Here is a 16855-nt window from a genome sequence, read left to right as displayed (position 1 = left end):
GTGGAAAAATAAAAATAATATAAAAGTATACGTTTTACGATTTGTTTCACCAGCCAAACAAAAGGTTATTAATAAAAAACTTGTTTAAATAATATAATTTTTCATTTATTCATAGTTGATAATTGAATATTGATTGGAATAATAATAATCGATTGCCGTTTCCTGTTAGATTAACCTAAAATAGTAAAAAGTATTTAGTTTCCTAAGTATTAAATAAATATGGCAACTATGTAATAATCGAGAATAATATTTAGTTTGTTGTGAGTACAGGGTCGGAGTTAGTTGAAACATTCGAGATTGTGAATTGTTAAAAACAATTCTGGTTGTTATGGAATAAGTTATTATTCACCTGTTTTTTTTTTAATTACGTTAATATGACGACACCTTCGACACAAAATATTATTTCTTTTGTTACTATTTTTCGTACAACTAATTCGAATTTCAACCTTCCTGATATCGGTATACCGGTTTCGAATTCTTCTCGTTTGTGTAGGATTCTTTCAGTGGAATAGTGTCCCTTAAATAAAACTGTTTATATTACTATGGCTAAAACAATCACACTGTATATTGCAGTCTTCAAAAATTGATTTTTACCAATTCGGAATCCGTTTTTCTGGAAAAAATGTCTTTTTTAATGGAAATTGTTGGGAAATTAGCTTTTCTCAGTTCGATTTGGTGAAAAATTGATTAATTCGGACTAAATTTATTAAGAACATTCAAAATAAATAGAAAATTGGATTTTCCGACCCAAATTTTGGTTTTTTCAGTTTCTTCTGTTCTAAAATTCATTTAATTCAGTCAAAATTGGAATTTTCTAATATTGATTATCAAAAATTGGCTATTACGAGTTGTATTATAACAAAAATCAATTTTCTAACCAATTTCAATTAAGTTATAGGTAGGTTTGTGATAAGCCTGTTTATAAATTCACTTTAATCTCGTCAAAAATCACTTTTTCTAGTTCAAATCCTCTTCTAAAGTCTATTTATCGAAGAAAAATAGTAAACCAAAACAATGATCAGCGCGTGATCAGTACGTGAACATTTCGAGCGAAACGCGGCGCGGCAACGCCATTGGCCCAAACTGTAGAAGCCGTTAGATCAGGTACGGCATCGTATTACATCGTATTATCGTACTGAAGTGACATTTTTTATATTTTGCTGTTGATGGTGAAGTTATTGCCATTAACTATACTCAAAAGTATTGGATTTCAATACTAAAAACTAGGAAGGTCTATTTTATTATCAGAAAAAGCAGTAATAATTTATATCTAGTTCAAAGTTCACGTTTACATTGTATATTTTTGTAATAATAATCGTGTACAATTATTTATAACGTATATTATTAATCTGCTGTATGAAACATCAAATTATTACTTAATAGCCTAGTGCGGTCCTGTTACATGCTCGACTTTGACGTTTTCAACCATGATTACGTGCACTATGCGCGAATATATTTTGATTTACTATTTTTCTTTTATACATAAACTCCAATTAATCTCGAGTGAATTTTTATTTATCATCTCAATTTGAAAATAGTAATCATACGTTTCTTTCCCAAATAATCAACAGACTTATTGTACTAGAGTAATCGGCAACATGGTAATACGTCGTGAAGTTGGCCGCGAGTGGAAATAAAATTTCTAGACAGCTGGCATTGGGTTATAACAACATTTTAATGAAACTAAAAACGACATATACGATAAACTCACAGGTGGTAATGGACACGTTCCATTTTTTCCGATAACATCGTTCATCGTACCCGAAAATAACCTCAACCACAATTTGCACGGTTCCGGTATATACGGTATGAACGGCTGTTTCAACCAAACCCCGTTAGAAAATTTTTGCAGCAAAATAGTCGTCTAAAAATATACAAAAAAATAAAAATACTCCGAAAACGAATATTTAAGCGAAATGTATACTTCGAGTTTATCAGTGTCTCTTACGTCGATGTCGTAACTTAAAACCATCGTCGTCCGGTTCACCCTAGTTAAATCCATCCTAGTTAAAATATCGTGAACGGGCTTCAAATCGGGGTTAGAACAACGGATCAGATATTGAGTTTCTATTGTGACTTTTCGCGAAAGCTGAAAAATACAAATTTTAATATTATAGATCACGAATTTTCATCATATTTTAGATCCTACGAGGTACGTCCGAAAAGTTTCCTATCTGACAATTCGAGCGGGTTTTTCACCCTGTATATTCCGCTGTCTCAACTGTTTTTTCGCTATAGGATCATATTGGTGGATCTAGGATTCAACAACAGGTTTCTCAACCCTCGTATTTTGAATATTCTATTAAAAATTATTTAAGTAGATTTTTACGTACCATTTGATCGATTCTCGTACTGACTATAATGATAATGGTTATTATTTTAGAAAACATTTTTGAATAGCACAACGGATACTAATATCTATGCTTGTATATAACGATCTGATATTTAGTAGATTCTTATCATAATATGTTGTAAAATAACATCGTTATAATAATAATTTAGTTCAATTGCTCTTAATAGTTTTAAAATTATTCTTCCTGCCTATAATTTGTACAGGATTCATAATCAAAAAAAGATCGTTATCCCTAACAACAAATAGTAAATTTTACTAGACGTTATATTTCAACATCCCCGGTAAAATATCAAAATGTCATTCGATAATCCGTGTTCCTGAAAACGATCAGATGACTGATTGATTCAAATAAAATATTTTTGTTAGTTTTTATACAATACTTGATTTTAAATACAGTACGACATGGTAAATCCGTAATCGCTGGGATAGAATTGTTTCCTGATTCTAGATTTTCCGTATTTTACATCATACGAACATTAATTTGAATGCGTTTATTGTGGCGCCATCTACCGCACTAACGACAAATCATATTGCATTACATAATGTAAACAAAGGAAGAGATATGCATAAAATAAAATAAAATCGCGTTTAATATGGCACAAAAACACATTTATAAAATAATAATAATAATAAAAAGATTAAATACTTTTCAAACATATTCTTTATGCTATCGTTACGTATGGTGTCGCCATCTAGTGTAAAAATACAGAAGCTAAATATTATTTTTGATATTTTGCGTTTTAGAAGTCCGGATTTACGATGTACTGTTTAGTACTATTAAAGAAATGTAGTAAATCCACATCGTATACTCAAAATTATGAAATTAGAGTTATACTTTTGAAAAATGTCATTTTAACGTTGAAGTTCGTAACTAGTCGAAAAATGATTAATAAAATGTGTATCTCCGCACCATATTACGATTTATCGCTACGTACCTTCCCCCAATTACTTTCTATTACAGATAACTCGAAAAAAATGTGAAAAGTTGAGGCAGATACAAGCTCGCTGATTGAAAATGAGGTTATGTTCGACAACGTAAAATTCCTCTTGTAAAAAGTGTATTTTAGGAAATCAGTCGAGATAAAAACAAAGATAAGATCGTAAAGTAATAAAATGAAAAGAGATGTTGAGTGTGATATAACGAAAAACATTATGAATCTCAATATAAACATAATTGGGATAACCTAGTTCGTTATATAAATTGTATATAATCGTTGGTATACTATTTATTTTGAAAAAGAAAGTGAATATACATCTAAATAAATAAAATTGAGTAGTTCAAATGTACTTAAATACCCTTAAATGTGAAGTTATTTATTTATATCAAACGAAATTGGTATATTAAAGTTGACAGGAAAAGAAGAATTTTAAAAAATTGAAAGGTAAGTTATACGTATTAGTTGAATTAGAGGTTAGTTTTAGGTCATTTTCAGTTTTAAAAATGTATTTTTATTATATTCTTTCCATTATAAACTTATAAAATTTACTTTTTAATTTATGATAAGTAAATAAAAGAATTGAGTTTGCTTAGTTTCGTCAGTAAATAATGTAAACGATAACTTTTTATATATAATAATAATGTACGATTATTTCAGAATACCGAAAAAAAAGCATAATTTATATTAATAATTATTAAATATTTTTAATATTTACTATGTTTTAAGTCGATTTTACCTAAAATAATTTTAGTAGATTCTATTTTCAATAAAGCGGGAATGAACAGTATCAGGCGATGTTCACGTGATAGGACAGGGTTGTACTTGCAAAATTGTTGATATCGTCTATAAAAATTAATAATTAAAATTTATATACTGAATTTGAAGGATATTTTTGCTGAAATATAGAGTGAAACATTTAAAATTTTGTAGAATACTTTTTTCTCCGAATTCTGCTACGTTCGTATATCGATATACTTAATTTTAGATTTAATTCAATTATGAATGATTCCTCGTATATTAATGATGAAGAATCGTTGTTTCTATGTATTCGACAAGCCGAATTAACAACAAATATTAGCACGAATCCTTGGCCTTTGATACACTGTTTTCGAGGACCCCAAACGCAAGATCTCAAAACAACTTTATTTGTAACCATCATAAGTTGCGTCATTTTTTTAACTGGACTTTTAGGAAATTTAATAGTATGCGTTGTCATAATCAAACACAAATCCCTACACAACCCCACAGAATATTATTTATTAAATTTAGCCGTATCGGATTTGATTCTATTAATATTCGGTAAGTGATTATCGAATTATTGTTTGAAACACAAAAGGGAACCGGAAAGTAATGTCACTCTATTGATCATCTCCCCCTTTCGGAGAATAATTCGATTAACAACATTCCAAAAAACCTTCCCAGCTGACTGCTGCGCCTTTGGACCTAGTCCACCGACTGCGGTTCACTCAGATCATGATCGTTTTGATTCCTGAGTGAAGTGACGGGTCCGTTGTCACAAATCGACGCAAAAATTCGATGTATTACGTAAAAACACAACCCAACGTTGCTCCGAATCATCAAAACGTCGTTGTTTGTGATCGATGATGAGTAAACGCCGCACCCATTTCGAAAAAATATTTCTCAACGTTCACCTTCTGTACGACTACGTTTCCAACCAATTGCTGAGCTTGGAAAGTATTTTTTTTTTCGTTAAATCTACATAAAGTCGTTTTTTTGAAAAGTAACCTCACTTAAACGGCTGTCACTTTTTTCTGATTAATCGAAATGTCATGAAACTTGACACATAGTTTTTAGAAAGTTGGTACTTCGTAAACGTCATATGAAATTGACAATAGCAGCGCCATCTATGTGTCGGTAAAGCGTTTTTTAGCACAATAGCACAATAGAAACGAAATAATACATTATTATCCGGTTCTTTTGATATATTAATGATGAAATTGATTTTATAGGTTTACCTTATGACGTGTCACTTTATTGGCACCAATATCCTTGGACTTTGGGCGATTTGTTGTGCAAAACGAGAGCTCTTATTTCGGAAACGTAATAATCAATTTTCTTTTTTATTATTATCGATGTATTTTCACTTTAATTTCATTTTTTTTTCACGTAAACTTGTATAACCAATTGATGCGAACTGTTAAATAACAAAAAAACGAAATTTTCTAAATCACACTGTATAAATTTGACAAAAAAACCGAAATGACTCTACTGACGTGGTTAAATCTCGAAAAACTTTTCGAAAACTTTATAATCTGCCGTATTTTTCTTGTCAATTTTGATCAGACACTTTTTTTTTAAATAATTAATACCGAAAAGTAATCGATATATACAGAATGTCCCGTGGCTAAAGGTAATTATTAACCAAATAAATAAATTTCAACTTTGGGGGCTTATAATTCGAAAACGGCGGTCCTTATAAGTATAAGTATCAGTATAAGTATTTATTTTTTGATTAGGAAAAAATTTACGTTCGCCAACACACCGAATTTCGAACAAATTTCCAAAAAATACCGACAACCATGATAGTTATTCAATTTAAATACGAAAATAATTTGTTTTAATGAAAAATATCGTTTAATACAACGAAATTCAATCAAAAAAATTAATAAAATACGTTGAGAAAAGTATATGCGCGTGCGCGTGCGCGTGCGCGTGCGCATGCAGCGTTGTAAATTTTCTGAATCGTAAAAAAAATTATTTTCAGTGCTACTTACGTTTCCTTATTAACGGTAGTGGCATTTTCGACCGAAAGATACCTGGCGATCTGTCATCCTTTATATACCATAGCGATAACAAATCTTCAGAGATCCATGAGGATCATATTTTGCATATGGATCGTATCCTTGTTATGCGCCATACCTTTCGCTTGTTACAGCGGAGTCGATTTCATAAAATATCCCTTCGAATCGGATACAATAATACCGGTAAGTAGAAATTCGCTCTTTTCTATTCTCCGAACACCCCCTGTATATTTTTAATCGCTGGAAACATACGAAATCAATGACCATTACCCTAATTTGTTAAGTAAGTATGTATAAAAATACAATTTAACTCGCTCTCCTTGTATAAAATATTTTTTTTCCAATTTCTGACTATCCCTCGTATATTTTCAATCGCTGAAAACGTTAGACGATCAAAGTTAATCGACAGTAATGATATGTGTGCCAATTTGTTCGGTCATTATGTAAAAGAATAGAATTTCACTCTTTCATCCATCTTTTTGACTATTCCTCGTATATTTTTACTCGCTGAAAACGTTAGACGATCAAAGTTAATCGACAGTAATGATATGTGTGCCAATTTGTTCGGTCAATATGTAAAAAAATAGAATTTCACTGTTTCATCCATCTTTTTGACTATCCCTCGTATATTTTCACTCGCTGAAAACGTTAGACGATCAAAGTTAATCGACAGTAATGATATGTGTGCCAATTTGTTCGGTCATTATGTAAAAGAATAGAATTTCACGCTTTCATCCATTCTTCTGACTATCCCTCGTATATTTTCACTCGCTGAAAACGTTAGACGATCAAAGTTAATCGACAGTAATGATATGTGTGCCAATTTGTTCGGTCAATATGTAAAAAAATAGAATTTCACTGTTTCATCCATCTTTTTGACTATCCCTCGTATATTTTCACTCGCTGAAAACGTTAGACGATCAAAGTTAATCGACAGTAATGATATGTGTGCCAATTTGTTCGGTCATTATGTAAAAGAATAGAATTTCACTCTTTCATCCATCTTTTTGACTATTCCTCGTATATTTTTACTCGCTGAAAACGTTAGACGATCAAAGTTAATCGACAGTAATGATATGTGTGCCAATTTGTTCGGTCAATATGTAAAAAAATAGAATTTCACTGTTTCATCCATCTTTTTGACTATCCCTCGTATATTTTCACTCGCTGAAAACGTTAGACGATCAAAGTTAATCGACAGTAATGATATGTGTGCCAATTTGTTCGGTCATTATGTAAAAGAATAGAATTTCACGCTTTCATCCATTCTTCTGACTATCCCTCGTATATTTTCACTCGCTGAAAACGTTAGACGATCAAAGTTAATCGACAGTAATGATATGTGTGCCAATTTGTTCGGTCAATATGTAAAAAAATAGAATTTCACTGTTTCATCCATCTTTTTGACTATCCCTCGTATATTTTCACTCGCTGAAAACGTTAGACGATCAAAGTTAATCGACAGTAATGATATGTGTGCCAATTTGTTCGGTCATTATGTAAAAGAATAGAATTTCACTCTTTCATCCATCTTTTTGACTATTCCTCGTATATTTTTACTCGCTGAAAACGTTAGACGATCAAAGTTAATCGACAGTAATGATATGTGTGCCAATTTGTTCGGTCAATATGTAAAAAAATAGAATATCACTGTTTCATCCATCTTTTTGACTATCCCTCGTATATTTTCACTCGCTGAAAACGTTAGACGATCAAAGTTAATCGACAGTAATGATATGTGTGCCAATTTGTTCGGTCATTATGTAAAAGAATAGAATTTCACGCTTTCATCCATTCTTCTGACTATCCCTCGTATATTTTCACTCGCTGAAAACGTTAGACGATCAAAGTTAATCGACAGTAATGATATGTGTGCAAATTTGTTCGGTCATTATGTAAAAAAACAGAATTTCACTGTTTCATCCATCTTTTTGACTATTCCTCGTATATTTTCACTCGTTGAAAACGTTAGACGATCAAAGTTAATCGACAGTAATGATATGTGTGCCAATTTGTTCGGTCATTATCTAAAAGAATAGAATTTCACTGTTTCATCCATCTTTTTGACTATCCCTCGTATTTGTGTTTTCCAGCAATCCGGTCTGTGCGCGATGATCTACCAACCTGATTTTATTCCTTTGGCCGAAATAAGCACGATCGTATTCTTTTTTCTACCGCTTGTTATAATTATTTTACAATATATTAAAATGGGTATAGTGATAAGGAAGACGACGAAAAGAGGTTATTTCGCCGAAGAAGGTATGACCGGTGCCGTACTGATAAGAAATAACAGACAAATGAGACAACGGTACAACGTCGTCAAGATGTTATGTAAGTAGATCGTATTTTTTGAACGACCCTGGTACGGTGTACGAAAATAATTGGTTCGGGCGAGTCCATTTTTTATAATCGGGGTCTTCCGTTTTCGGTATACAGTGTTGACAAGCTTCCAAACGGTAATTGAATATTGATAAAATTTGTGTTTCTTCTGAAAAATATTTTTATTAAACAATTGTGGTACATATAATTTCTTGTTTCAGCTTTTGTAGTATTCGGTTTTTTCATTTGTTGGTGTCCGTTTCACACTCAAAGGATCCTGTCGACGTACATGATCGGCTCGCCACGTTTCGAAGAAGTCAATTATTGGTTATACATCACTTCCGGTGTTTTTTATTATTTCTCGCCAACTTTAAATCCCATTTTATATAATTTAATGTCGGAAAAAATGAGATTAGCTTCTAAACAAATTATCTGCGGATACAGAACGGGCACGAGATATTCTAGGGGTAGTTATGTAAAAAGCGATCTTAGTAATATTAGTTCTTTCAATTTCAATAGAAATACTGATTAAGACTGGTATATTTTTATGGAAGTATAATAAATATAAAAATTTCTACTTTTTTTATTCCCTTTATACCTTTACAGTTTTTTTATTAATATTATTGCATCAAATAAAATATTTTTTTTTAACCTTCACAAAACGCACGGCACTGAGGTAAATTAGTTCCTCCATTTTGTCTCATAAGAAAGAAGACTATGATGATTGAACCAACAAGCATGTTCAGTTACTTTCGTTAATTTATATTAAATATCAATAAATGAGTGGAATAGGAAAGTGATTTATTCATTTTATTACATAATTCAACATTTGAATGGAAAATAGTAATTGGAAATTGAATAATATTGAATATCTAATGGATAGATAATATTATTTACTTTGTTGTATGATTGGTTGTCTAGCTGGTTTTAATAATTCTAGTATAACCTTATTATTGCTTATAGAGAATATATACTTCCATTTATTTCATATATATCAGGCTATGGAAAATATTAGAATAACTTATATTTAGAATAAAGTGAAAAACAAATCATTGTTAATTTTATATTCGATGTTTCATTAATACGCAATACAAAATACTAAGCTGTGATAAAAGTTGCTTATATAATATTTGCACCAATGACAGTTGACATATGAAATTGACATTACATGACATAAACAAATAATATTGATTTAACTAAAAAAACTAGTAAATATTTAAGTATTAAATAGTTATAATTATGGATTCAACGAAATTAGAAGTACAAAATAATTACGATACGTTAAAATTTATTATTAATTCCATATATTTTAGATGTTTGAAGATGAAGGTGGTTACGTGGAAGGAGAGATGTCCATACCAAAAGCCCCGAATACCACACAAATCGGACAACCAGATTTCAATACTTTAAACGAACCCATCAGTGAAACTATAGTAAGTAATTTAACTAATTACGTAATTCAATTAAAATTTTTTTTGTTTCAGTTACGAGATTTAAGAGCCGTCGGTGTGAAATTTGCACACGTGTTGTTTCCCAAAGAGAAAAAGACTTTATTGAAAGAATGTAAGTTAAATATCTCATAAAATCGATTTGATTTGTTATTATAGGTTTTTAGGGGACTTGTGGGGACCGTTACTTCTTTGTACTTTTCTAGCAATGTAAGTATAATTATATGTTTATTTAATTAAATTAAATTTTCGATTTTTCAGGTTTTTACAGGGTTCGTCTACCGATGATCATATTAAAAACGACGGGGGGCCCGAATTTGCGCAAGTATTTGTTATTGTATGGATCGGTTCAATGGTTGTTACTTTAAATTCTAAATTACTCGGAGGGAATATGTAAGTACATTAAATTTTTCGTATATTTCGTTTATTATTGTTTTTTTTAGATCGTTTTTTCAAAGTGTATGCGTCCTAGGATATTGTTTACTACCAACTGCGATTGCTTTGATTATTTGCCGGGTGATATTATTGGCTAATCAGTCGGTTGTACTTTTTTTTATTAGATTTGTTGTATCCATGATGGGTTTCCTTTGGGCGACTTACGGTAAGTTTGTTAATGCGAAACTTTTCACATTTTAGGCATTTTTTATTCGTTTTTCAAGCTTCCATGATATTTTTGGGCGACAGTCAAAAACCGAACAGAAAATTGTTGGCCGTGTATCCGATTGGTCTATTTTACTTTATTATATCATGGTTAGTGATTTCCAAAACAAATACATAAATATTAGATTAAAATATCGTTGTTTTATTTCTATATCTACAAATGTACCAAGTACAAATTCAAAGTTAAAAAAAAAAAATACGAAAACCTCATCTTAAATCAGTACGCGTGTTCAAAAAAAGCGTAGAGATTGAAAATACATGTAACAAACTATCGATTGTTACCGATATACAAACTATCGATTATTGTCGATGTCCGAACGATTCTTACTCGAGCGTTTATTATTTATTATGAATTAATAATTGTAAAAAATCGAAATTCATCGATATCGATTCTTTGACAAGAATAGAAAATATTTATGATTTCTCTGAAACAGTTAAAAATAGTTTTTAATTCTTGTAAAACAATCGAAAATAATCGATTATAACAACATAAATTATTTCTGATTGCTGTAACAGTTGAAATTGTTTTAAATATTGTAAAACAATCGAAATTAATCGATATCGATTTCTAAATAAAAAAGAAGATTTTTATAAAACTATGGAAATTATTTTCAAAATAAAAACACATTTTGATACTTTGAGGTCAATAAATCAACCAGGGTTTTATAGAATCTTATCTAGTTGTACAAGGTCGTTTTGAAGTTAATCTTTTCAAATATTTTGTAACTGACTATAACTCGGTCATAACTGTATAGCCTATGGTTGTCAAGACTGAATTATTTTCGGAAGCTATCGGACATGCGCGAAAAGCGAAATAATATTAATAAATATGGTTATTAATAAACATTTCATATTTAAATAATAATAAACTGTTGTTATTTTGAACAGTACTATTTTATATAAATGTTTATTTTTCAATGGATCAAACATGGCAGACATTTTTTATATCGCTAAAATAATTGTGTTATATATTATACAGTAAGTAGCAAAATTAACGAATAGTTTATAAAAGTGAATAATCAGTTTAAAAAACAAGATTTAAAAACAAATGTCTCATAATGGTATACAACTTTTCTAATATCAAGTGAAAACACAACAGTTTCCAATTAAATTTACGATAAAAGTTTGTGTATACAAATATACTGATAAGTTAATTTATTTATAGATAACAATTCAGCTGGTATTATTGATTTCTAACGCTATCAATTGTTATTAGTAATCTTTAACGTTAAGAATGTGTTGATGTATTAACGTTCGTGGATATGGGCGTTGCACAAATTTACGTGGCACGCCGCTACGTCGTGACCCAATCAACGATCTCCAATGCACTGTTATCGAAAACCCAACTATCGATAAATATCGATAGTTTATTAGTTTTAATTGAAAGTTGAAAGAGGGCGTGGAAGCTTCTGTAGTATTACGATGTTTATAAATAACGAGTTTCAAATGATGGATGTATGAATGATTGCCTACCTAATAGGTTTCTATTGCAACTTTTTTTTTAATTATTAAATAATATGTAGAGTTTTTTCAAAGATACTTCTTTATTATAGAAAAGGGATATTTTATAAACGTTATTCTGAATTATATTACGTTGGATCTTCAACTATCCCGTTTGCGTATACAAATATACTGATAGGTTAATTTATTTATAGATTCAGTTGGTATTATTGATTTGTGACGCTATTAATTGTAATTAGTTTATTAGTTTTAATAGAAAGTTGAAAGAGGGCGTGGAAGCTTCTGTAGTATTACGATGTTTATAAATAACGAGTTTCAAATGATGGATGTATGAATGATTGCCTACCTAATAGGTTTCTATTGCAACTTTTTTTTTAATTATTAAATAATATGTAGAGTTTTTTCAAAGATACTTCTTTATTATAGAAAAGGGATATTTTATAAACGTTATTCTGAATTATATTACGTTGGATCTTCAACTATCCCGTTTGCGTATACAAATATACTGATAGGTTAATTTATTTATAGATTCAGTTGGTATTATTGATTTGTGACGCTATTAATTGTAATTAGTTTATTAGTTTTAATAGAAAGTTGAAAGAGGGCGTGGAAGCTTCTGTAGTATTACGATGTTTACGAATAATAAGTTTCAAATGATGGATGTATGAAAGATTGCCTACCTAATAGGTTTCTATTGCAACATTTTTTTAATTATTAAATAATATGAACAGTTTTTTCAAAAATACTTCTTTATTATAGAAATGGGATATTCTTTAAACGTTATTCTGAATTATATTACGTTGGATCTTCAGCTATCCCGTTTGTGTATACAAATATACTGATAGGTTAATTTATTCATAGATTCAGTTGGTATTATTGACTTCTAAAGCTATTAATTGTGATTAGAAATCTTTAATGTTAAGAATGTGTTGATGTAATAACGTTCGTGGAAATTTACGTGGCACGCCGCTACGTCGTGACCCAATCAACGATCTCTAATGCACTGTTATCGAAAACCCAACTATCGATAAATATCGATAGTTTATTACTTTTAATTGAAAATTGAAAGAGGGGGCGTGGAAACTTCTGTAGTATTAGGATATTTATGAATAACGAGTTTCAATTGATGGATGTATGAATGATTGCCTACCTAATAGGTTTGTATTGTAACTTTTTTTTTAATTATTAAATAATACGTACAGGGTGAAACAAAAATATAGGTTTTTCAAAAATACTTGTTTATTATGAAAATAGTATATTTTATAAACGTTATTTTAATAAATCGATGTATTTATCATATTACGTTGGATCTTTAACTATTCTGCAAATAATAGATGAACAATTTTGATTTTTGACCGCTTCTAGGACTTTCATAAAACTTGTTTCGTTAATACCAGATCTAAAAAAAAAAAATGATAAAACAACAATTATTTATTAAGTGAAAGAAAAATTGAAATCTAACAGGTCAACGATGTTTGAAGGAGTTTTAGTTCTAATAGAAGAATTCTAAAAAATGGGAGTGGGATAAAATTTGTCTATGGTTGTACTAACCTCTTTACGAAGTTATCTAATAAATTTTTGATGTGTTCTTCGGCGTTTTTGGAAAGCATAGCGTTGACCAATAATTCGCAAAAAACTTTTTGTTCGCAGCCATCTTGTTGTAATTTTTGAAGGGTATTCAACGAGTTCGCGACTTTATCCATAATGGTGTCAACCGCGTCGTTTTTTCTATTGAATCTACTCTCTCTAAACAATAAAAAAAAACATTTATAAATATAACGAAATACAAGTAATTGAAACTTACGTTTCGTTTGTTGGTGTTACTGTTATAATAGTAGGTGTTAAGGCGCCCAAAAGCAGCCCTAAAGGGACGATCGTAGCTAATACTTTGAGAATTTTCTTCCAAGGGCTGATTGAACCCCCATAAGGTTCGACTGGATGATAATGTTCTTTCGGAATATAATGGGGATGGTGTTCCAAATTATTACCATGGTAAATATACGTGTTAGGTTCTAAATGATCGTTGTAGAAAGATTTCGACGATGGATTATTCAAACCGGTAAAACTCATAAATTTATTCCACATACTTTGCGGTTTTACCGTCGGGTTAATTGAAGGATAAGTTTGGTAATTAGTTTCCTCGTTGGGGAATTTGATTTTCGAGTATCTCCATGGCGTTTGTATTGACGTTTCGTCGTATTTCTTGTTCCAAGACGACCAGTCATCGATTGGAGGTAAATCGATTGTTTTCGATTGTTGATTTGTGTACAAATTTCCGCTGATTTGAACGCTCGGTTTGAAAACGTCAAACTTTCTAACTTCGTTCGATGTTTGGTTGGTAACCGTGATTTTTCTTTCAGTAACTTTTTGATTCGTATTGTTGTTTGTGGTTGACGTCGTTTCGTTTTGTTCACTATTCACTGTTTGTATTATAAAAAGTAGATATTTCAAAAACAACAAACTATAAAGTGAGTACATGATGTATTACATGTTTATTACAGTTTTTTTCGTATTTCGTTGTATTTATAAATATGAAGAACAATAGATTTTCGTTTTAATATATAAGAAAGGTTTAATTGTATTGTGTTTATGATAGCGTGTAAAAGAAAGTTTAATTTTTCCGTTGTTGAAAAATTCTATATGCTCTAAAAAATGCACGCTTCGAATAAATTGATGATTGCTTGTTAGAAATTGCGAAATTTCCTTTATTTCGTTATATACCGGCAGACGAATCCGCTTTAGGGAATTTTTTTCGGGCGCTACGCAGTCTAAACGTCTTGATGATAATGAATGTTCGTAAATTATTTTCTCACGATAAAATGGAATGTGTAATGAAAAGTGATTTCTGTAATACCGGCGCGGAATCTCTAAAATTATTGCGAATGTAGGTTGGGTTGACCAAGTGTGGACCGAACAGGTGGAAAGTGAAAGAAGCCGACAGGGACGGCTCCGCGAAATTTCACCGCATCGTCAGATTCTAGCGAGGAATTTCGTAAATCGGAATTCATACGAAATCATCGAATTGTTCGTGCGAATTTATGATTTATTTTAGATTTTGAATAGATTTGGTTCGTAAGTTGATCGTGGTATGTTTACATGTTATTCGTTGTAGTTTTTTCGAAGAGGGCGAAGCATTTTGTAGTTTGGTTTATGTAAAGGTTCTGATTTATCTTTAGAGATGATCTCGTTCAAGAAAAAAAAAACATTGTATGTCCTTAACTGCATTTTTTTACAAAAAAACTGTCATTTATCTATGGAAACTGTCTCTTTCATAGACAAACGGGTTTTAGAGAGTGTTTTACTCAAAAAAATCGCCTCCATTTGGCTTTAGAGTTCGTATTGTACGAAATAAACTTTCATTTGGCTTTGGCGACTGTTTTTTTTCACAAAAAACTTTCATTTATCTATGGAAACTGTCTCTTTCATAGACAAACGGGTTTTAGAGACTGTTTTACTCAAAAAAATCGCCTCCATTTGGCTTTCGAGATCGTATTGTACGAAATAAACTTTCATTTGGCTTTGGCGACTGTTTTTTTTTAAAAAAAACTTTCATTTATCTATGGAAACTGTCTCTTTCATAGACAAACGGGTTTTAGAGACTGTTTTACTCAAAAAAATCGCCTCTATTTGGCTTTAGAGTTCGTATTGTACGAAATAAACTTTCATTTGGCTTTGGCGACTGTTTTTTTTCACAAAAAACTTTCATTTATCTATGGAAACTGTCTCTTTCATAGACAAACGGGTTTTAGAGACTGTTTTACTCAAAAAAATCGCCTCTATTTGGCTTTAGAGTTCGTATTGTACGAAATAAACTTTCATTTGGCTTTGGCGACTGTTTTTTTCACAAAAAACTGTCATTTATCTATTGAAATTGTCTGTTTCATAGACAAACGGGTTTTAGAGACTGTTTTACTCAAAAAAATCGCCTCTATTTGGCTTTAGAGTTCGTATTGTACGAAATAAACTTTCATTTGGCTTTGGCGACTGTTTTTTTTCACAAAAAACTTTCATTTATCTATGGAAACTGTCTCTTTCATAGACAAACGGGTTTTAGAGACTGTTTTACTCAAAAAAATCGCCTCTATTTGGCTTTAGAGTTCGTATTGTACGAAATAAACTTTCATTTGGCTTTGGCGACTGTTTTTTTCACAAAAAACTGTCATTTATCTATTGAAATTGTCTGTTTCATAGACAAACGGGTTTTAGAGACTGTTTTACTCAAAAAAATCGCCTCTATTTGGCTTTAGAGTTCGTATTGTACGAAATAAACTTTCATTTGGCTTTGGCGACTGTTTTTTTTCACAAAAAACTTTCATTTATCTATGGAAACTGTCTCTTTCATAGACAAACGGGTTTTAGAGACTGTTTTACTCAAAAAAATCGCCTCTATTTGGCTTTAGAGTTCGTATTGTACGAAATAAACTTTCATTTGGCTTTGGCGACTGTTTTTTTCACAAAAAACTGTCATTTATCTATTGAAATTGTCTGTTTCATAGACAAACGGGTTTTAGAGAGTGTTTTACTCAAAAAAATCGCCTCTATTTGGCTTTAGAGTTCGTATTGTACGAAATAAACTTTCATTTGGCTTTGGCGACTGTTTTTTTTCACAAAAAACTTTCATTTATCTATGGAAACTGTCTCTTTCATAGACAAACGGGTTTTAGAGACTGTTTTACTCAAAAAAATCGCCTCTATTTGGCTTTAGAGTTCGTATTGTACGAAATAAACTTTCATTTGGCTTTGGCGACTGTTTTTTTCACAAAAAACTGTCATTTATCTATTGAAATTGTCTGTTTCATAGACAAACGGGTTTTAGAGACTGTTTTACTCAAAAAAATCGCCTCTATTTGGCTTTAGAGTTCGTATTGTACGAAATAAACTTTCATTTGGCTTTGGCGACTGTTTTTTTTCACA

At 30.7% G+C, this 16855-nt stretch overlaps 4 protein-coding genes across 5 annotated transcripts; 2 read left to right on the top strand and 2 right to left on the bottom strand.

Annotated features, from left to right (window-relative positions):
- Positions 1-103: 103 nt before the first annotated feature.
- On the bottom strand, positions 104-2455 carry LOC130902668 (uncharacterized). 2 transcript variants are annotated; one of them, XM_057814919.1, is made up of 5 exons: positions 2334-2455; positions 1925-2089; positions 1712-1864; positions 350-517; positions 104-175 (listed from the first exon to the last, which is right to left on the bottom strand). In XM_057814919.1, exons 1-4 carry the CDS (start codon positions 2388-2390, stop codon positions 365-367), a joined length of 528 nt encoding a protein of 175 aa, XP_057670902.1. In that variant the 5' UTR covers positions 2391-2455; the 3' UTR covers positions 104-175; positions 350-364. The 2 variants fall into 2 exon arrangements, with proteins under 2 accessions (XP_057670902.1, XP_057670903.1); XM_057814920.1 differs by lacking the exon at positions 2334-2455 and adding an exon at positions 2150-2328.
- A 1049-nt stretch (positions 2456-3504) lies between these two features.
- On the top strand, positions 3505-8946 carry LOC130902667 (neuropeptides capa receptor-like). Its single transcript, XM_057814918.1, has 6 exons — positions 3505-3735; positions 4277-4590; positions 5262-5352; positions 6017-6236; positions 8147-8384; positions 8594-8946. The coding sequence occupies exons 2-6, from the start codon at positions 4290-4292 to the stop codon at positions 8902-8904; spliced, it is 1161 nt and encodes a 386-aa protein (XP_057670901.1). The 5' UTR covers positions 3505-3735; positions 4277-4289; the 3' UTR covers positions 8905-8946.
- A 573-nt stretch (positions 8947-9519) lies between these two features.
- LOC130902666 (protein YIPF6) lies at positions 9520-10612 on the top strand. The gene is made up of 7 exons (XM_057814917.1): positions 9520-9632; positions 9686-9805; positions 9857-9935; positions 9988-10030; positions 10082-10213; positions 10264-10421; positions 10480-10612. Exons 1-7 carry the CDS (start codon positions 9612-9614, stop codon positions 10596-10598), a joined length of 672 nt encoding a protein of 223 aa, XP_057670900.1. The 5' UTR covers positions 9520-9611; the 3' UTR covers positions 10599-10612.
- Positions 10613-13158: 2546 nt separating this feature from the next.
- On the bottom strand, positions 13159-14419 carry LOC130902039 (uncharacterized). The gene is made up of 3 exons (XM_057813838.1): positions 13746-14419; positions 13493-13687; positions 13159-13340 (listed from the first exon to the last, which is right to left on the bottom strand). The coding sequence occupies exons 1-3, from the start codon at positions 14417-14419 to the stop codon at positions 13241-13243; spliced, it is 969 nt and encodes a 322-aa protein (XP_057669821.1). The 3' UTR covers positions 13159-13240.
- Between the last annotated feature and the right edge of the window lie 2436 nt (positions 14420-16855).

The sequence above is a fragment of the Diorhabda carinulata genome, chromosome X (assembly GCF_026250575.1).
Source record: "Diorhabda carinulata isolate Delta chromosome X, icDioCari1.1, whole genome shotgun sequence".
In the NCBI taxonomy this organism is placed as follows: Eukaryota; Metazoa; Arthropoda; class Insecta; order Coleoptera; family Chrysomelidae; genus Diorhabda; species Diorhabda carinulata.
This window is presented reverse-complemented; position numbering and strand designations above follow the sequence as displayed.